This window comes from Plasmodium knowlesi, assembly GCF_000006355.2.
Source record: "Plasmodium knowlesi strain H genome assembly, chromosome: 10".
Classification (NCBI taxonomy): Eukaryota; Apicomplexa; class Aconoidasida; order Haemosporida; family Plasmodiidae; genus Plasmodium; species Plasmodium knowlesi.
In genome coordinates this window covers 1,200,347-1,222,192 of record NC_011911.2, presented here as the reverse complement: position 1 = coordinate 1,222,192, position 21,846 = coordinate 1,200,347, and the positions used below count along the sequence as shown (strand labels likewise).

Sequence of the window (21,846 nt, the reverse complement as noted above, 5' to 3'; positions counted from 1 at the left end):
TCACAAAATTCGGCAGACCTCTTCCTCTCTTGGATTGCCGACAAAAGAACCATGTTCACACATCCTCCAGGGAAAGGAAATAAAATTAAAAAAAAAAAAAAAAAAAGAAAAACATCAAAGTTATTTTCCACTGTGACACAACACACACTCTACATTTTTTTCTGTTAACCTTTTCACATATGTGTACATAGGTGCGTGAGTGTATTCTCTTCTCAAAAGTTAAAAATTTTTTTTTTTTTTTTTTTTCCCCACCAGTGCATGCGAATTGCGTAATAAAGGTAGAGGGGAAAAAAATAATAAAATGAAAAAAAAAAAAAAAAAAAAAAAAAAAAAAAGACCGGAAAAAAAGGGGGGAGAATTCCTCATCACACGTCGTACTCTCATTTTCGTTAAATTGAAGAGTACCTTTGTGTAGAGTCTTTGCATTATCATGTGGTATATTTTATTACTACATAAGTTTAGAGTGAAAATATTTTTAAAAAGCATCTCATGTTGGAATGCTTTTTTTTTTTTTTTTTTTTTTTTTTTCTTCTTCTCGTCCTGCCGTTTCGTACATCTCCATCCTGTCAAAAGGAATTCGCTTAATAGGATGAACGCCTCTGTCTAACCACCCTCCTATCGTTTTATTTTGGAAAAAAAAAAAAAAAAAAATTGCCAAAATATACCATTGGTGCTCTTTACGACAATTTGCAATGACATATGGGAACACACCAAAGAGTCTTCACGTCAACACTGTGTGTAGGAAGACAGGTGTGTATGGCGGGGGGCAACTGTCTTTTGTTAGCGAAAAATTGGAATTCTACTTTTGTTCCTCACGCTTTTTTCTCATACGCTCTACATTTTTAAATCGAAAGAATGAACAGGCGAGCTAACAACTATACCCACGTGAAGAGGGAAGGGGAATACAAACACCAAGTGGGAGAACCCAAGGGAAGTAAAAGTGAGCTTCGAAATAAATCAGTAGAAAGGTTGATCCATTCGAAGGCCCACAATAATGAGAGAACTCAAAGTAGAGAATCCTTCCTTCATAATTGGAACACCGCAACAAACTGGAAAAAGGGGTTAACAAATCGTCATAACAACAGAGGGGAGAGTCAAGAAATGTTTGGCCGCTCGGGACGCGACCCAAAGGAGGATGGCGACACCAGAAGTGCAAACGCTCCAACTGGAATCGGGCCAAGTACCCACATGCAAATTGCAAATGGACTAAATGCTGACATGCAAACCTCTAACCCTCGTACGAACGCACACACCGTAAACAGGAAGAACAATAAAGTGGAATACCAAATGGCTCACCGAAGCGCACACCCATTTCCAAACCAAAGGGAAGGAAACATGGTCCTGCTTCACAAAAAGGGAGACATAGAAAAAGGGGCGTACTCCAAAAAAGATGACGGGATTATTCACAGAGGGAAACCATTAATGAACTTGTTGAAGAGGCCCGAAGGGAGACTTGCGCCCAATCCATCTCATAATAAGTCTATCCATAGGGGCATCTCGCAGGAGAGATTCCAAAAGACTGTACCAAGCAGTCGCCTCATTAGGAAAGACGACACCACTCTATCGAACCCTATGGTAATGCCCCATACAAGGGATATCAAACCGACGAACAATCAGAGTGGTCCATTCAGCAACAGAATGATCACAGAGAATTTTTTGAAGAAAAATAGAACGACGCAAAAAATCCTCGACAGAGAGACAACAAAACAAAGAGAAAAAATGGCAATCCCTCAGGAGGAATCATTTAACAGCAAAATAATGGCAGAATATCCATCCCAGTGTGTCCACTTGAATGACCGATGCAACAGAGAAAGAAGCACAGATCAGTCCCACTTTGCATACATGAGAAAGAGCGGCATGTCAAAACATTTGGAAATTTCAATGCAGGGAAAAAAGCATGAAGAAAGAAGACACGAATACATGAACCATAGTAAGAATACCACAAAGGGAGATCACCTTCATCACATCAAAGAGCGGCAACAGAGGGATATGGTAATGTTCCCCCACAAGGAAGACGCAACTGCAAAATATCCCCATGCAATGTACTATAAAAAGAGTGTAGTAAGAAATGGAAATAGCTATTCAGAGAAAATCACCAACGGCATGATCATCAGCAACAACTGCATTCGCTCTGTTCACGAAAGATCAAGGAACCTTGAACAACCCATGAACAGAACGCACCCCCAGTTTGGTAGAAGCAGGGTTAGTATTCAGATGAAGAACCTGGTGAGGAAGTCAAATGAAGAGGAATACAAAAGGGGAATACCTTCCAATGAAACTACAAACGCTTGGAATGAATCCAATGTGCCTATGGAACCGAGCGAGTCCAGCAGTTCAGGGCCAGAGAATGTCAGTGGCAATCCCCTCCGTAAGGTCAACTCGGGCAGGCGCCCTTTTTTCCCGAAAGAATATCCATTTCTAATGACACCACTATCAATTTTATCATTGAAAGATCCACAGAAAACCACCCAGACAAAAAGCTACATATCGATAAAAAATGTTCATCACAAGGACACTTGGTATCGTTCATATCCTTATAGTTGCCACAAGAGTAGTAACGCAACACAGGCTCCCATCACGACAAGCGCTCCATACACTTCTGCTACACGAGGAAATACTTTTAACAAGAATAGAGATCAGTTCAAAAAGGATGGAGGAAGCAATACTCTTCTTTTCAACTTACCAAACAAAAGTGGGGGCAAACATAGGGAGGGCAGACAGAATTACTCTTACCATTCACATGAACGTGCTCGGGCGAACAGACACATCAGATGTGACCAGGATGACCCCTTTGATGGGCTCAGTTCAGAGGAGGTCCACTTTACATCTGAAAAATTCAAACGAGAGATGAAACCATCCATGGGGGAGAGGAAGCAGGAACGTCTACCAAGAAGGGATAGCGAGTTTGCTACTTATGAAAAAAAAAACAGAAAAATGTGTATTACGATTGATACGACCTGTGTGGGTGGAGATGTTGATGCTTCAATCGAAGCGAACAACGCGAACATAACACACGGGGTAGTCGCTACAAACGCTACCAACGTGATGAAGAGTGTGAACCGAAATGAGTTTCACCCCACGGGAAGTCTATATAAGAAAAATTTACTGCACCTCACGCACGAACAGGTGAAAAAGGGCCTGACGTTTCACGAAATGAGGAGAAAAAGCTTCGAAGCCTTGCACATTAGTGAGCCTGTTAACCATCACGTGAAGTATAAACACCAGGACCTGGACGACATACGGGATGTACGGCATGTGTGCGATTTTTCCAATTATTCCATGAACAAAGGAGAAGAGAGGAACAGAAAGAACGCGCGGAGAAGTGTCACCCAGTCAACTGAATTAATAGAAACGAATTTTTTGCCAAAGAAGAGAAGGCTAAATGGAACCGAGGTGAAAGACAGACACAGCCAGATTATCATCCCTTCAAGTGCACCTCTTGAAAAAAATAAAATGAATCTCCCACGTAGGGACGCAAACATGAGTTACAACAAAGCGGGGTCTCACTCTGAGCGTGGAAGAAACGATAATCCAATGTTCAGGACCAACTTTAAAACAGAAAAAACAACCACCTCGTTACAAATCAGAATAAAAAATATTGAGAAAAACAGAATCTACGATGCGACAAAACGTGGACAACCCAATCTTCCCACTCGTGAAGAAAGTAAAAAAGAAAATTCCATTAACGTATTTTCCCAAAGAAGAAACAATTTCCATGATAAAAATGTTACGAACACTTGTTCGGGTAGCTATCAAAAGGATCCCCTGCCGACTATACGAAAAAACTTTGCAGTACCTTCATCACTCATTAAAAACTTTAACAAACGGTTTAATGCCACTGTGGCTAGTAGCTATGAAGACAAGAGGGGAAAGACAAATGCAGTACCCCCTTACAACAGAACAGCAGTAACTGAGGTTTCTAAGCTTACTGCAGTTGGGAGAAACAAGGGGGCCTCTCGGGAGAGAAGTCTAAGTGGGAATGATGAGAAAATATTAAACAAAGAAAAATTAACAAAAAGTGTAAATAACGTTTCCACAGGGGGTAGGGGTGCCATCTTATGTAAAAATCTCATCACAAATTCGAAGGAGCCACAAAGGAGTAGCCACAGTGATGATGCCCCTTTTGGTGAAGCAAGCAAAACAAAAGAGGAGAAGCAGAGTAACGACGCAAAGGATGACACACACGTGGGTGCTGTCTCTACGAATCTGTTAAGCGGATATGCGTTCGATTCAGGAATGGAACAATTCCCCGTCGCAGAGGACCAATCCAGGGAGGACGGACCTCTTGAGGGGGGAAATGGACCATTTTGCGGAGAAATCGGCGAATCACTTTACGACATCTTCGGTTTGGATGCATTGTCAAAGGGGAAGAAATGGCAGAAGGAAACATCGCGAGATGACACACAGGACGGTAATTCTTGCACGTATTTTGCTACAGCCACGAGAGTTTCTTTTTCGCCATTTCATTATCTGAACTAGCTATTTTTTTGTTCTGCTGTGTATTTATTTATTTATTCATTTATTTTTGTTCATTTTTTACCTGACCTAGCTAGCTATTATTATTTTTTTTTTTTTTTTTTTCTCCCGTGCAGGTACCGTTGCACACGTCCCCACCCTTTGCAGTGACGCTCCCCTGGTAAAGAAGACGAACCGGACTGAGGCACCCAAGAACGGAGATGACACACCCGGGGGAAAGACATGTCAGGAAGAGGAGCTCGGAACAAAGACGGAGGGTGAGTCGGCAAGTTGGATTATAGGCAATCAAGACGTTACACTGGTGTGTGCGGCTAGCGAGGCTGAAACGGTCAACGAAGCTAATGTAGTTGTTAACGCACCGAACACAGACCACTCCACCGACAATGCGAATGCAGTGTCCATACAGAGGGATGCACACAGGGAGAAAAGACTGACAGGCAACACATCAGGACATACATTATCGAACAAAGACGATCCCATGAACACAGGAGCAGAAGTCGTAGGGAAAAGCAAAGAGAAGCAGGAAGGAAGCTACACATCAAAGGGGGCATTAAATAGAGAGGAAAGTACCACCTGGTTGCATGAATGTCACTACGGAAAGAATGTAGAGGGGGAAGTGGATAAAGTTACGAACAAAAATAAGGAATCGGATGTTGCGGAAGAGAAAAATGAATGCCTCCCTCTCCTTGGTGATGTCGAAGTGATAGATATATTTCTCCAAATGAACTCCAAAAAAGGTGTTAGCAACGTGCAGGATAGGAAGAAGGAAGAGCATACCCAAGTACGTAACCAAGTACATGACGATACGGTGAAGACATGTCATAGAGTTACAACTGTACATGTGCAAAGGCACGTAGGGGCAAAAGGTGAAACGAAGCAAGCGACAACACATAATGAAAAGGGGAAGGAAGGAGACCTACATCAGAACAAGTTACAGACGAAGCCCCTCACAGGGATGAAGGATCGGCGACAAGTGAGCACCACGACTTTTGCCTTAAATGAGGAAAATAAGTTAAGTATGGAAAAAAAAAAAAAAAAAGAGGAGGTGCAAGAGGATAAAGGAGAGAAAGCAAAAGAAGGGGATATTAAAAAAAAAAACAGTCAGGGGAATGACGCGGACATATTGGGGACATCGCAATTTGATTTGCTAGAGGAACAATCTAAAGCATACCTCAAGGAAGTTTGCACGGGGAAGGATTTCGAGGATGCACGAGGAGGCCAAAAGAAATGGGTTAAGCGCAACGTAGAGGAAATTTACGAAGCGCCCGAAAATGGTGAACTGTGCGAAACTTTGTGCGACGGCCCTAGGAGCAACTCGTCTGCATGCACGCATAGCAGTGGAAAAAAAAAAAAAATAAATAATATGTCAACCGCGCGATCGAACAAAGAAAACACTGATAATGGGGAAATAAGAATGTGTCTTCTCACAAACGCGAAGGAGCGCTCTGTCGATGTAGAGGAAAAAATTCCACATACAAAATCAACACTCTACTTAACTGTCGATGTTACTTGTGCCAACCCAGCGGAGACTTTTTCAAGGCAAAAAAGAAAGGAGTCCAGGAAGGAAGTTGAGCAGACGGACGAGAAGGAGTGTCAGGTGGATCAAATATATACCAATCAAAAAGAAAAAAAAAGGGAACAACATTCCATGATTAACGACAAGCGGGATGGTGGTGGAGATGGAGATACCTATATCAACGGCAATGTCAGTGTAAATAGTAGTTGCCACGGCGATGGGGAGAAGAGTCGAACCAAGCAAACAAAGCACAACCAGTTAAACCGGAAGAACGACTTCACTATCACCCCCTCGAAATGTGCAGACATGCAGGAAAGCGCGCAAAGACCGATAACCAAAGTAACCAAAGTGATGGAAGAACAGTCGTGTCACAAGAAGAGGAAAATCATCAATGGCATCCCCCTTGCTCTGGAGGGAACTACACATACTAGCCATTTATTAAGTGGCGAGATCCAAGGAGAGAAGGGTTTTTTTTCAACGGAGGATGAGTCCCCACCTTGCCACATTTATTCACCAAGGAATGTTTCTGCTCAGATTGGAACCATCCAAAAGGATGACACACCCTTCGGTAGCAGCGGTAATACCAGCAGTAGTGATACTCCTTCTGAGGATGAAGGCGAACGAAGCAAGAATGGGAGCGAAATGGCGGAAGAAGACATGGTGAATGATCCATTAGTCAGAAGCACATTTGGAAATGTACTTCCAAATAAAGAGCAAGTAAAGAACTTCATCCTCTCAGTTGAAAAAACTTGCAATGGAGAAAAAGAAAAAAAAAAAAAATTACAAAAAAGGAAGACATCCTTGGAATGTACACAGAGGAGACAAGTAACTAAAAGGAATTCCTTTTTGGATGGCCTTTCCCCAGATGAAAGTTTGATGGAAGATAATAACGAGGATTGTAAAGAAGACACGTTTTGCGACCTTCCCTTTTTCTACGATTCCCAAATAATTTATAAGTCGGAGGAGAGGAACTACGGAGATAGTGGTAGCTACAGACAGTCTCTAAACCCCAGTGGAGAAATTGCCTTTTCGCTAAATAACGACGACTTGTTTGATGAGGCAGAGAGGGACACAGAAGACAGATACACTAAATGTGCTAGTGGGAAAAATGAGGAGAACATTTTTGAGGAGGTGGAGGAAGAGCGGGGGGATGACAACAAGCTGTGCCAGTCAGATGGAACAAATCAGTACAAACATGGAAAATATGAACCGAACCCTTTTATCAACTTTGCCCAGAAGCAAATGAATGGAGAAATTGTAAACTATAGAAATGAGTGTCCTCCCATCCTCGAGTGCGTCCCCGATGGTTATACCAACGTTTCCACGGAGAGGAGCCACCAGATGATGGAACTTTCTGACCAGAACCCATTCAGCATTGGAGAAAATGTAAAAAGCACATTTATGGAGTATGTCGTAAGAAACAGTCTAAACGTTACTATAGACTCTAGCTTCATTAATGACAAGGAATCTGTGAAGAAGAAATATGGCCTCCAAATTAATGGGTTCAAAATTGTGCAAAAAATAGATGCACTCTACCAGAGGAAGGAAACGAATCAGAACCCATCTAGCTCTAGCGAATCCTCCCTTCTTGAAATATGTGATGGTAACGAGTCGTTCGTAGGAAGCTATGGTACAGTGAAAGAACTGCCACCACTGTATGGAGACAACTCATTTCAGGTGAATCATTTCCTACACAAGGGAGATGAAGATTCTCCCGTGGACAACTATGACCAGATGGCAAAGAAGGAAGATACACTTTTCCAGAACGACCACATCGAGGACATTGCTCATATTAAGACACGCATTATGAATGTATGTGGAATGGATGAGGATGACAACAAAGAGGATGATCATGTTGTTGATGATGTTAGCAACTGTGATGATCGATTTGCTAAGAAAGTGAAGGATGAGCAGCCCCTTGCGGATCTATCTAACAGGACTGAAGCGCGCTCTGGTCTGATTAATGATGATTGCTCACAGGGGGATGAAACCCACGTAGAAAATACAGGAGGTTTTCCCCAAGGGGGAGGCGTTATTTTGGAAAATCATTCCATATGTATGGAAAAGGAAAAACAGATTGATGATGGAGTTGTGAACAATGTAACTTTAGCGGCTAGAAAGGATAGCGAGGGTTCGGGAAAAAAAACTCTCAGGAGCCATCCAGCGGATGAATTCAGTGGATTTTCTATGCTCTGCTCGAAGGGGAAGAAAACCACTATGCATGAAGATGAAGCCTCTGCCACGCTTGACTTTGAAGAGATCTATGCCGTGGATGACCTTACCATGTGTCCAGAGAATGAACTAATTGCTTGTACTTCCCTTGAGCAGCCCGAAGGTAATTCCTCCAAAAAAAAAAAAAAAAAAAAAAAAAAAAAAAAAAAAGGAGGAGGAATGTGTGGTTGCACGTTTTGCACCTAACTAGGTTTATTTGCGACATAGTTAAAAGTTAGCACATTGGCTTCACCGTCACCCTCTTCACGTTGTCACTTTTATACTTCTTCCCCTCATTAGCAGATCTCGAAAAGAAAGAAACGGACAACCACAGCAGGAGCAGCCTGATCAGCACGGATGGAAAAACGGAAGGAGAAAAGGTTCCCTCGCAAAAATGCACCGAGGAAGACGAATCAGGCATAGCCACCTTAGACGTCCCATCAGGAGACCTTCCCAGTGGAATTTTATTTCAGTTTGTTACGCGGGGATCATCAGATGGAAGTCTTTCGGAGGAGCAGGAAGAAGAAGGGGTGGATCATACGAAGGAAGCTCAAATGGGAAGCAACAAAGTAGAAGGCGACCAAATGAAGGACGACCTAGCTGCGGTGCATGCGCCCGAAGGGGAAGAAGGAACAACCCCTGGTAATCCAAAAGACGGTGATGAGGTGGAAGGTACCAAACCAATCGAAGAATCCACAGAGCAAATCGAACCGGTTCAAGAGGCAGGCCTCTTGAAGGGACAAGAAAATAAGACAGCCAAAGGAGGTGCACATAGTGAGTCTCACCCGATTAGCCACTTAGATGAGGGGTCTTCGTTGGAATATAACGAGTGGAGTGTTGTGGAAGGGAAGGTCATTGGAGGAGGAGTTCCCACTTTGGACATCGCAAAGATGGATGCAACCAGTGTAGACGTTCCCATCGAGGACAAACTGGACGATGCGGAGTTAACTTGCAACGGGACATCGAGCGAGTCAGTGTTGCAGAAGGAGGCGCAGGGAGAAAGCGGCAGACGAGAGAGGGACGGGGTACCAACCCTCCGTGTAAGAAATGAGAAGGATGTCCTTATCAACGAGACTGCCACTCCTCCAGGAGATGATAACCTACCGCTGGAAGGGGAAGATGAAGAAAACAAGGTTCCCCTTCATGCAAAGCACCGTGTGGAGGCGGAAAAACTAAATCAGGACATCCCATACATAACGAACATACATAAAGAAATGCACAGGTCGCCAGTTATGCCTCTCCGAATCGAAGCCTTTCACTCTCTAGAGGATCAGAGGTTGATCCATGGAAGACCCGAATGGCAGAAGTATATGTGCCCCTTGTGCGACAAGGTTTATTACACCCCAAATAGCTACATAAAGAACTATGCCCACTACCTGAACGAGCATTGGAAGAAGAGAAAAATCCTGGGGGGCTACATTATATTCCCGTGCAAGTTGATTCATAACGAACAGGAAGAGAAGGAGGAGAAGGACAAGCCGTACCTACGGATTAGCAAAAAAATGAGAAAAAAAAAGAGAAAAAAACTTTTTACAGATCCACATTACCACTGTCCTATATGCTTAAATGTGCACTTCACAGAATATGTTTTGCTAACGGAACACTGCGTGAAAATGCACAAGTCTTCCGGTGCAGATCCTTCCAGGACACTCCCCTCAGATGTGGTACACACACCTTTTATCAACAGTAATGACTACTACTGCACGCTGAAGAAGTTTGAATCGGAAAAAAATATCACCATTGATGCAGAGAATAAGTGTATCAACAACGCGCGTTCAACTATCGATTCTGCATCTGCAAATCTTTTGGGGAGCACCATCACATCTGCCTCGCTAGAGAAAGGCCCTAATCAGAGTGAACAGAAAAATAAGGGGAAACACAGAAGAAGCAGCAGAGTCATTTTTTGCGACGAGATTCAAGTGAGAGAATACGACATTGAGTTGTCGCGCATTGAGAAGTTCGGCGCGAGTATCGGCCCCGTTTTTACGGAGGAGAATGAGCAGGGGATTAAGCCAAACACGGTGAGCGAGGCAGGAGGATGTCTCGAATTAGTGGACAATCTAGCAAAGGGAGAACAAAATGGAATGTTAAGCGGAGAGGTAGAGACCAAAGATGAGGAGCTCCAGGAGGAAGGTACCTCCCCGGAGCAAGGAAACAAATGGGCGATGGATAAAGAAGACGAAAAGGATAAGCCTATGAAAAAATGCAACAAGGATATCTCCTCCAATGTTGAAGACATTCATGTCGAAGGAAAATCTCACCAGAATGGTAGTGCCAATGTGAAACACTCTGTACACGTTCCAGAAAGCGAAGCCAAAAAGAAGGACGGACAACGCAACACGCCAGTGGTCAGCAGTACAGAAAGAAAAATAATAGAAAGTAGAAAAAAGAAAAAGCAGGATGGAGATGCAAACGGAAATTATGCACCAAGTCGAAAGAATCTCAATGCTGGTCACAGAAAAGGGGTGTCCAACAAATTACATGAGACCCCTCTTCCAAATGGTAAAAAAACTAAGAGAAATAATGACGACATGGATATATACACGAAGGAAAAGATAGGAGAGAGCAAGTCTAGGGGAGAAAAACAGTCAAACGAAGAGGCCAATATCACATCTTCATTTAAAAATTGTCAATCCGAACTGATCAACGAGGAAAAAAAAGGAGAAAAAATTGTTAATCAAATGGAAGACAGCCCCTCCATGAACCATGCCAATATTGAAAAAAATCAAACAGAGGATGAATCGGGAACAAAAAAAATCGATGAGGGCAATTCAGCAGATACCTCCACCCAAGAATGTATCGATCCAGGAGGAAATGTAAAAGTGGAAACTGACCCCCCTCGAAGTGACAGCCTAAATGAACTCATCTCATCCCTCTTCATCATTGATAATAATAGCCCCCCTTCAAGGAGCGAACACAAATCAGTCCCAGTTTCCTGCCTGATGTACGAAGAAAATCTACAAATAAAGGAACAAGCACTTAACGAAATATTACTCGAAAACAGAATTGAAAATAGCAAAGAAAATATATTCATTCCTGTAAAAAAAAAAATGGGTAAGCGCATGCAGAACGGAACTGAAAATATTCACAAACAGATCATTTCAAAATATAAAAGGAAGATTAAAATATGTACTTTAAATGAACAGAAAAAGGAAGGTAAGTCTTTTTTCGATTTTAAGAATTACGAAAATGTGTATATGCCCCCCAAGAACGTCAGCCTGGATTTACCCCCAGAAAAGGAGACACACATTTTGAAGAAGGTAATCCGACCAAAGAAGAAGGAGAAAATTCCATCCCTTCATCTCAACTGCAGGCAGAGTGCCCGGATAAAGAACCGGAACAAACTGACGCAGTAGGATGTGTATGTGGATTTCGTTGTGAACCTCCAGTGGTGAAAAGCGTGTCGTGTGTTTTGTTCTGATTTTTATCTATATGGAGGTAGCTTCCTTCCCCCCCTGTCATTTATGTTAGTTTAGCTAGCTATTTTAATTTTTTTTTTTTTTTTTTTTTTTTTTTTTTTTTTTTTTGATAATACACTTTGTTGCGCTATTTTTTTTTTTTTTTTTACCTGAACGGTTCATGCGAAACATTCTACGCGATGTGTGCCAAAGAGTGTTTTCCTTTAAGAAAAAAGGAAGAAAAAAAAAAAAAGGTTACTTAGGAGGTAGAAGCGTGACAGTGGGTTTTTCTCAGATATGTGGTTTCCGAGAATTCCAGGATTGTTTTGCGGCTCTGCGGGGAGGGAAGACGGCCAGATGTGTTCGAATTCGTGTGTGCACGAATTTGTGTGTTTACTTATTTGCCGTTTTGTTTCTCGGCTGTTTCACAGCATGGCATCTTTGCTACGCTGCATGTGTGCCTCGTATTGAAGCACAGCCCTCACCGAAAGGTCAAGAGGTGCTTCTCCGCGATGACTCCCTCGCACTCGTTGTATCCGCCAGACAACACAGTAACGATGGGGATACCCCTCTGATGGGCCATCTGGTAAGTCATGAGGTCCCGTTCATAAATGCCCGCGTCGGACACGGACAAAAAGCCAAGATCATCGTCTGCACTGATGTCAACCCCGGACAGGTAAAAAATAATGCAATTTTGTTCGGCTGCTATATCATCCAAAACCTTTCTATATTCTTCCAGATAATCACCATCCGTTGTGAATGAATCAAACTCAATGTCTATTGTCGAGTTTGCCTTCACCGGAGGGAAATTGTCCCTGCAGTGTAGACTGATCGTTTTTACGTTCGTGCAATTTCGAAATATTTCAGCTGTCCCATCCCCTTGATGAACATCTACATCGAGAATGATGGCCTTATCAATCAATCCATGAGACAATAAAAAATGAACTGCTATTGCAACATCATTAAAAATACAAAAACCGTCTCCCCGATTTTTTTTCGAGTGATGATTTCCCCCCCCTATGTGCATGCACATGAAGTATTTCATGGCCAACAAGGAACTTAAAATGGTACCATTAATTTCAATTAAATATCTGCACACAAAATAAGGATGTAAAGTTAATTCGTACTTTTCCACTTGTTTATTATGTGTCACTATGGAAAATATTTCTTCTATAAATTTTTCATCATGGATGTTGAACAAGGGGACTATCATCTCACTGATGTTGCAGGAGGGGATGGAATAATCCGAGTTGTATATGCCTCCTTCAATCAGACGGGAAAATATTTTTTCATATTTTTTCATTTTAAATCGATGATATTTTTCCTTCATTGGTACACTTGAGTAAATAGGGTGAAACACATATGGAGGGTTTCTTGACAGGGGGGAGTACTTCTTCTGGTTTGTTGCCACTTTGGAGTATCCTTCCTCTCCAAAAATGGATAACCGGGAAGCTTTGTTCAGTTCATTTTGCAATGGTGCGAATTTTGCACACACGTGAGGGGCCTCCTCCGATTGTGAATGACTTTTGTCAAACTTGAATAGAAATTTGTCAATGAGTAAATCTATTTTGCCCTGAGATAACTTCGTTTTGTGTATCCTCTTTCGTGTTATCCTATTTGCGGGACGTTTATTTCCTTCCAAGTAGGACGCCCCCCTGATGAGGGATCCCATTGGGGGCGAACACACTGAGAGGAGTGGGTGCCGTGATGCAGTATAGTTGGGGATACGCGAGAAATTATCGGAGGGGAAAGCCACGATGGTGGAAAGCACACATAGGGGGGGAAACACACATAGGGGGGGAAACACACATAGAGGGGAAATCACACATAGAGGGAAAAGCACACGTAGGGGGGGAAACACACATAGAGGGAAAAGCACACCTAGGAGGAGAGTCATGTTGAAGGGGACAACCGCACAAAGTGTAAAACATCCTAGGGGGGGCAACCCGGACGAAAGAAGAGTTCCTTTTTTTCAGCGGCATCGATATAGAACCTCTTCGCACCTACACAGAGTAACACCAGCTCGGTGTACCGAACGTGAAGAGGGGTAAAACCATGTGGGGGGAAGAAATTCTCATTTCGAGCATTTTTTACACGTCAGAAGAAGCTTTCACCGAGAGGGTGCTACCAACTGAGGGGGATGGGAGATATATGTATTGCGCCCATCACGTGTCCCACGTTGCAAAAAAAAAAAAAAAAAAAAAAAAAAAAAAAAAAAAAAGATATATTTTACACTAACATTATGAAAAGACGAACAGGGGGAATAAAACAATGCCACTAAACATTCGACAGAAGCATTTTTCCTAATGGTGGCTACTTCTCTTAACCTTCTTGCGATGTTTTTTTTTTTTTTTTTTTTTTTTTTGCAACGTGGGACACGCTACCGCCCCAAATTGGGAGACTTCCCATTTTGTCGTTCCCTTTGGTACGTTGCACAAAATCGGATCAGCAACGCTTTCGCTCCATGTCGCCCTCCATCAAATGGTGGTTCTTTTGCCTTGTTTCCGGATTGGACATTTGTGGTTTCGGGAGCTGCGTGTTACGGGGGTTACGTCCTCAGTGGGTAGACACTGAAGGGTGGGCCAGGAAAGGGGAAATAACACACTCGGGAGGCACTTTCGAAAGGCGCACTGTACATGTTGTTTTTCCTTCCATCCCCGATGTGCACGCTTGAATCCCCCTTGGAGTTTCGCTCTCTTAAAATTTCTCCCGATTACCACAACATTTTTTTTTTTTTTTTTTTTTTTTTTTTTTTTTTTTTTTTTTAACCAGGCATACATCTCGCAGATTACATAAATGGTTGCCACTGCCTCGTTTTTTAAAGAGAAGGATTTTTTTTTTTTTTCAGCAACTCCCCCGATCGATTAAGAAACAATCACCATGTGTGTCAACGCACATGACCAACATGAAGCAACAGGGGGGGAAATATCATAATATTGCAGTTTAATCGGAAAAAAAAGAGAGTAAAAAATATTTTTCTTTAAAAACGAAGCGGTGGCATCCATATATATATATATGACCACTTGCGCCTTCTTTTCCTCTCCTCTCCAACGAAATGAATCACAATGAAGGGAGGTGTAATTTTGTAGTACACGAGGGGAAGGAAACTGTATGTGGTCAATGGGGGGTGGATGAAAGAAGGGGTATGGTCGCCAAGGGGAATCTTCCCTGCAGAAATGAAAACCGAAATGGTCTCCAACAATCCTACGAGGGGGGAGAACTGTTTAATCTGAAGCGAGGAGTGCAAAGAGACAGTCCAAGAAAAACCACACAAGAGGGATGTGCAATTTTTCCAAAAGAACAGCACGCCGATGGGGGAAGGAACCAAAAAAACGGGTGGACGGGACAAAGCAAAAGTGGAGGAACAGGACAAAACAAAAGTGGGGGGATAGGACAAAACAAAAGTAGGTGTACAAAAAAGAGAAGTAACATTGAGGAAGAGAAGGAGCTCCCAAGCGGAGAGCACACACCAGATGAAGGGAAAAAGGAAAATTATGTTACATACTGTGAAGATGGATATTTACGGGAATTACTGAAAAACGCTTTGGTGAACCCCAGTATGAAGGCCTTCCTAGGGACGAGGGTCATTTCGTTTCTTAACGAAAAGGAAAGGCACAACTGTTCTATGGTCTGCAAGCTCCTCTTTTTCGAAACTTACTCGATGAGGAACTTAAGGAATATATACAAGAGAAAATTCATTCGAAGTGAAAAGAGAAGCATGATCTGGAAAATTATCCTTCTTGGAGATAACATTCACTTGAGTGAGGATCTGTTTGGTGAGTTGACGCGGAGGAGGAGCACGTACGAGCCGATTATCGAGAAGGACGTGCCTAGAACCTTTCCGCATCGGTTCTATTCTTCTGGCGGGGCAACAGAAAATATAACTTCGAACCATGCGTGCACCGGAGTAGTAACCACAGGCCACATGCCCACCCAAGAAGTACCCCCTGGCAACGTTCCCACAGATGGTGTACCCCCCCAGGAAGAACTCTTCGATGTGCTAAAGATTTGTTCATTGTATTTCCAAAATGTGGGTTACTGTCAAGGAATGAATTACGTCGCCGCAATTCTCTTCCTCGTCCTTAAAGACAAATTATATACGGCCAGATGCTTTATAGCCCTGTTAAAAAAGTTTAACTTAAAAGGAATGTATATTTTAAAATTTCCCCAACTGAAAAAAATTATGTACCAGTTGAAGGTTCTGATAAAGGGCTATTTTCCTAAGTTATTTTCCTATTTTCGAAGGAAAAAAATAAAAATCGATTTTTTCTGTATAAATTGGTTCATGACACTGTTCGCACAAGATTTAACTTTTGATCAGACAGTAAAATTATGGGACAGCTTTCTTCTTTTCGGATTGAAGATCTTAATAAAAGTGAGCTTAGTATTCCTGTGCCACTTTGAAAAAGATATATTGTCCCTATCATATGAAGAAGCTTTAACCTTCCTGAAATCCATTACGAGATTTCCCTTCACAGATCATCTGTTCGAAGAAGAAAATTTCTTTGCCTACTTAGGAAGGTTTAAAGTGACCAACCGAACTTTGAAGCAAATTATTTTTCTCCGGAAAAATGGCATTAAATTTGAGGTTCATGTAAGGGAAGTGTGCCACCGTGGGGTTCAAACCAACCGGTGCTCCGTTGTACTTTGTGAAAATGGCGGCTGGAGAGAAAAAATGGTGCAGGAGATAGGGGGAACATGTAGCACCATCCATAATGGGGATAACCTCATGCACAGGTTCATGGGAATTTTCCGAGGCGTCGTAGACAACAGAACTGGTGTTTCGTTTGGAAAAACAGTTGGGGAGAGGAAAAGACGCCCTCCTTCTCGCCGAGCCAACCAAGCCATCTGTACCAACTTCTTCCTCGATCCCAGCCGCTCCAATGAAGTCACCCCGGAGAACCAGTGCCTTTCGCTCAACTTCAACAGTGGCCTCTTCTGTGGTGTGAAGGAGCGGAGTAGGTACCTTCGGGGGGATAGCACCATCTGCGAGGGCACCACACGGGAAGAAGAGGCCACCGCAGAGGATGAATGCAGCGCGCGCCCCACCGGGAACGCCTCCATCGAAACGAACACCTACTACGACTTGAACCTTACCAAGTCCTTCCGGTGAAGTTTTCGCAGGGAGCATGCGCCAGAGATAGTGTTTTTCCCATATGGAGCACCTCCCAGATGGTACTTAAGGAGGGAGCGCTTCAAACATGACATCTTCATGTATCCCCCCCTGGAGGAAATCTCTTCACTCATTGGAAAAATTTCCACAGGAAGTTCACTATTCCACAGCCACATATCATCGGATGAGGCGATTGACGACACATTGGCTGTGTTGTTTTCTGTAACGAATATGTACACGCACCGCTTCATCGTGCGTATTTTATTATTTTATTTTTTTTTTTTTTTTTTTTTTTTTTTTGTTGTTTTTCCTTCACCAAGAAGATGCTTCTTCCTACATGACGACTTTGTTTTACGTACAAGACCATCTATGCCCCTCTTCACGCAACGTTCTTCTTACATGCCCAGTGTTTTTTTTTTTTTTTTTTTTTTTTTAAAACCCACCATGTGTGAAAAACTTGTGATTAATTGACCCCACGTCCTCATTTTTTTTTCCCTTTTCAAAATAAAATTTCTCTTTTTTTCTCCTCGAACACTAGTGTACGTATTTTGGTATACTTCACTTAAGTGTACGCATCGAGGGTTATCGTGTAGGCGAAGTTGTCATTTTGGCGGTGTGGGTACTTTTTCCATACTGTGCCGAATTGATATATTTTTTTTTTTTTTTTTTTTTTGAGTACCCGAATTGGTTACTGCTATAGCGGCAACGTAGGTTTTGGGATCCTGGCGATTCACTGCTTTATCCTATTTATGGTGCGTTTCAGCTTCATGTATTTTTTTTTTTTTTTTTTTTTTTTTTTTTAACCTCCTAATGAAGGAGCATGCAATCCATATATTCTTCCGAGAGTTTATTTGTTAAGAGGCCGCTATAGGGGAAAAAAAGGAACCTTTTCCAAGCTTCAAAAGGAAAAAAAAAAAAAAAAAAAAAAAAAAGAAAAGAAAAATTAAAGCGAGAAGTAGGAAGTAAGTGAAGCTCCTAACTTCCGCAAACACCTTTCGAATGATCTACGACGAGGATTTCACGTCACCTAGGCGTAGGTTTATACTCTCAAGTTTTGTACACCACCGAGGGATGCACCACGGGGATTTTTTTGTTACGAAACTGAATGAGAACCCCTGCATATAACACTCGAGCACTGAAAACGCACAGGCTAGCAAAAACATGTCTAGTCGACTGTTAAAGAAGTTTCTAAAGGAGAAGACCCGCGATGAGATAAAAACACTTGGCGAGTCGGTGGAGGAGGAGGCCGTGACGGTTAGGCCAAAGAAGAAGAGCGTCTTTGCGTACTTGGACGACTCGGACGGGAGTGACGGAAGTGGGGATAGCGGAGCTAGTCAGCCTGATGGGGAAGATGAAAAGGGGAAAGGAAAAGTGCCTTGCAGCGGTGAGAAGGGAACGAAATCCCAAAACGGCGTAAAGGAGAAGCAGTCGCAAAGCGGCGTAAAGGAGAAGCAATCCCAAAACGGCACAAAAGAAAAGCAGTCGCAAAATGGTGGCAAGGGAGCCCTCCCTCCGCGCAACGCGAAGAAGAAGAAAAAAAAAAAGAAAAATCTGGACGCGGAAATAGATGACATATTACACACAATGAACGCCGAGTCTAAGCAAAAAACGGGAGGACACTCAAATGGCAAGGAGTCGGATGAGGACCCACATGAAGGGCAGGATGATCAATCTCAAATTAATCTACCCGAATTATCAGCATGTACACACGAAAAATATGATTATTCCTTGAGATTAGAAAAAGGAAATTTCGATGTCAATATAGAATTGAAGAGAATCTTCGGAAAAGATTTCGTAAAGGAAAAAAAATTTATCCAAAAAAGTAAAATAAAATATATGAAAAATTGGCTGATACAAGATTATACTACGAAAATTGTGCATCCACCAATTTCCATGAAAAAATATGGAAATGAATTTAAACTGGAAAAGTATAAACTATACCTAGAGGCAGAAAACCTGTTCTATGTTCTGTTAGATACACATGACATAGAAGCAATGCATAATTTGTTAAAAAAATATCCTTTCCATGTGGACACATTATTAGTTCTTTCAGAATATTATAACGAATCAAACAATTTTGAAGTTGCGAATAAATTCACGAAATTGTCTCTCCTACTTTTGCAACATGTCTTTCATATCGACTTCCATCCGAATAATTTAAACAAAGAAAGATACATATACGTAAACCCTTACCTCTATGATAACAAGGCTCTTTTTAAAGCGCTTTACATGCATATGCTGTCTCTAGAAAATGAAGCCTGTACAATTACTTCCCTTGAAATTGCTAAACTCCTATGCAAAATCGATCTGCAGTTTGACTTGTGTAGTATCCTCCTCCGTATCGACAGTTTAATTTTGAAGTGCAACTTATTTGAATTCCTAATTTATTTTTCTTTCAATTTTGTTATACAAAATGTGCAGTGCGTCGTTCCCCCCGCAAGACTCAGTCAGATCATAGCCACCTCCTTCCCATCTGCCGAGGGAAACTTCTTTCACGATCAAATGAAATTTCCAGAAATTCTCCCCCCCAAGTGGGAGGAGGATATTTGGAAGGGACAACCAGCACAGTATTATTTTGATCAGCAGGGAAACGTACACGCGGGGGAGGCACCGGCAACAGCAACCGAAACCGCAACCACAGCTATAGCAACACCCCCTACAGTGGTAGTAGCACCTCCAGCATACACGGGAGACGAGGGGGAGTCATCAAGTAAAGCCAATCAACTAGCCCATGGATACACGGAGGAAGGTGTGTCACCCTCTACGGAACCAAGAACAGACCAACTGGATCAAATGAGTGACGAAAAAAGGGAACCCCCAAATGATGCAGACTGGAATGATGAACCACTTTATCGGATGGAGAATGAAGATGGGTCGGAGTTGTCCATGGGACCGAAGCAATACTCTGTGGATGAGAAGGATAACCCCATGGAAGGGGTCTGCAAAGGAGGCAAACGCTTCGAAGATTGTGGAGCGCAAACGGCCGAACCAGCCAAACCAGCCGAACAGGCCAAGAACACCCTCCAGAGCAAACTCCTCTTCGAGAACTTCGAAATAAGGTTGCACTTCATCCTCCCCAACTTCGCCTTCTCTCTTCCTTTAAGCATGTACCTAAAGAACAACAACCTTGTTGACTATCACGAGATTCGCTTGATCACCGTGGACGACCTGGTGAGATCCTTCACATATGAAGAATGCGAATTTCTCAGTCCCCATTGCGATATACGTTTTGATTGTCACAGGGATGGTGGAAGAAGCGAAAAATTCCGACCCGACCGACTTGATCCAAGTGCCCATGGTGAGGATCACCTGGGTAGTGCTGAGCGTCAACAGAGCGCCCACCAACAGAAGAAGGTACAACCCTCCTTGTCCTACTCAGCACACGTAACCCTCCTAAGAGCACTTCTATGCTTTCCCAATTTCCTCCAAACCTTCCTCAATTACAACAATTTTAAAACAACCAAGGTGGTGAAGAAGACGATTTATGAGACATCCTTCAAGGATATCCTATCAAGTCGTCCATTTTCCTCTCCTAGTCTATTTGGTCTGCAGGAGTATGAAACGGTACAGAAGATAATTTTATGTTACCTAGAAAAGAACAATATATATTACAAATCGGAGAAAATCATCACGTGGTTCCACGTGTGCAGTGCGTTTCTGCATGAGTTGTACATGGACCCCTCAGGTAGGTGCATCAGTGAAAGGGAAATGCCTTCTGTCGGTGCGCAATGGGCACATGCTGTTACATCACATCATTATATGCTTCTTCCCTTATGCGTCACCCCGCTGGTCACCCCGCTGGTCACCCCGCTGGTCACAACGTTGTCCATCACTTTCTTCACCACTTTTTCTACCACTCCCCTTTGCAGCGGCCAAAGCCCTGGATAAAGCCCGAGCACAATGGCACAGCAAGATTCCCCTCCTCGACATAAACAAATACAAGGATGTTCGGGTTGGAGAATTCAAGTCAAGCAATTACCTACTACCAGATTTTATGATGGAGAAAAATAGAACCTACTCTCCTCACACACCCGGAGCACCCTCTAATTATTACGTGTCCCTAAATAGCAATTTAGTTATAGCCTTCTTCCAGAGTCTACTCCCCTGGTATCAAGTGGATTACTATGGTTATCAAAACGATTGAAATGCTAAGAAACCGCCGAAAGGCGTCGTTCCAACACACCTGGTGTGTCATCTTATCTGCACTGTCCTTGTGTAATAAACTTTTTTGAAAATCCCATCGTGGAGAGACCCCTTCGTGGGTAACTCTTATGCATCGCCCCCCTATCTGGCGGCACCCCCGTTACGCCTTTTTTTTTTTTTTTTTTTTTTTTTTTTTCCCTCTTTTTTTGCCAAAATGTGATAAAAAAAAAAAAAAAAAAAAAAAAAAAAAAAAAAAAAATTTTAAATAGAAGAGAATTTTTGTGTTACCTCGTGGTTGGCCTGTTTTTGTATATTTCAACTCAGCGGAGAAAACCTTCTTTTTTCCGTAACGGGGGGGGGGGGGGAGGGGTATCTCTGGCACAGCCGCTAATGCTACCGTTGCGAATGCATACAACGATGCTACTACTCATGTTGGTACTGCTCTTCACGCCACAAGTGCTCGTGCTCGTGCTCTGTACCTCCCAGTTAGCTGCGCTCGCCACCATATTGATTTATTAATCCCACTTCCCTCCTCAATGCAGGCACGCATTCAAGGCCTGTCTACTTCTCCACGCTTATACAAAACGTTGTGAACGAAACCAAGCGTCTCTTTAATTTCCAGTAGGTGTTTTATATTGTCTGTGTCTGGCTCTCCCCGCGTACACGGGTGGGCCGAGCGGATGAACCTACCAACATGCACACATGGAGCACGACACATGAAAAATGACACATGAAATATGCAAAATGACACATGCAAAATGACACATGCAAAATGACACATGCAAAATGACACATGAAAAATGCCACATGAAACCTAATAACATCTCAAACATTAACCACACAAGCATGCACACGGACGCGTGTGCCTAAGCGCGGCTTAAAAATAATTTGCGCCAGGTGTAGAAGCGGCGCCTCCCCGAGGGTATACCAATCAATGGATGAAAAAAATATTTAGGTGATGGTGAAGAGAACCCCTTTGCGTATAGCTT

The 21,846-nt window shown here is 42.7% G+C and overlaps 4 protein-coding genes across 4 annotated transcripts; 3 read left to right on the top strand and 1 right to left on the bottom strand.

Moving 5' to 3' along the window:
* Positions 1-855: 855 nt before the first annotated feature.
* PKNH_1027100 (conserved Plasmodium protein, unknown function) lies at positions 856-11,559 on the top strand (the record flags this gene model as incomplete). The annotated part of the gene is made up of 3 exons (XM_002259715.2): positions 856-4,411; positions 4,593-8,327; positions 8,507-11,559. The coding sequence occupies 3 exons, from the start codon at positions 856-858 to the stop codon at positions 11,557-11,559; spliced, it is 10,344 nt and encodes a 3,447-aa protein (XP_002259751.2).
* A 333-nt stretch (positions 11,560-11,892) lies between these two features.
* On the bottom strand, positions 11,893-13,498 carry PKNH_1027000 (histone deacetylase, putative; the record flags this gene model as incomplete). Its single annotated transcript, XM_002259714.2, has 2 exons — positions 11,893-11,935; positions 12,087-13,498. The coding sequence occupies 2 exons, from the start codon at positions 13,496-13,498 to the stop codon at positions 11,893-11,895; spliced, it is 1,455 nt and encodes a 484-aa protein (XP_002259750.2).
* Positions 13,499-14,656: 1,158 nt separating this feature from the next.
* PKNH_1026900 (GTPase-activating protein, putative) lies at positions 14,657-16,714 on the top strand (the record flags this gene model as incomplete). Its single annotated transcript, XM_039114110.1, has 1 exon — positions 14,657-16,714. The coding sequence occupies one exon, from the start codon at positions 14,657-14,659 to the stop codon at positions 16,712-16,714; it is 2,058 nt and encodes a 685-aa protein (XP_038969730.1).
* Positions 16,715-17,875: 1,161 nt separating this feature from the next.
* On the top strand, positions 17,876-21,482 carry PKNH_1026800 (transcription factor 25, putative; the record flags this gene model as incomplete). Its single annotated transcript, XM_002259712.2, has 3 exons — positions 17,876-20,399; positions 20,584-20,841; positions 21,400-21,482. The coding sequence occupies 3 exons, from the start codon at positions 17,876-17,878 to the stop codon at positions 21,480-21,482; spliced, it is 2,865 nt and encodes a 954-aa protein (XP_002259748.2).
* Between the last annotated feature and the right edge of the window lie 364 nt (positions 21,483-21,846).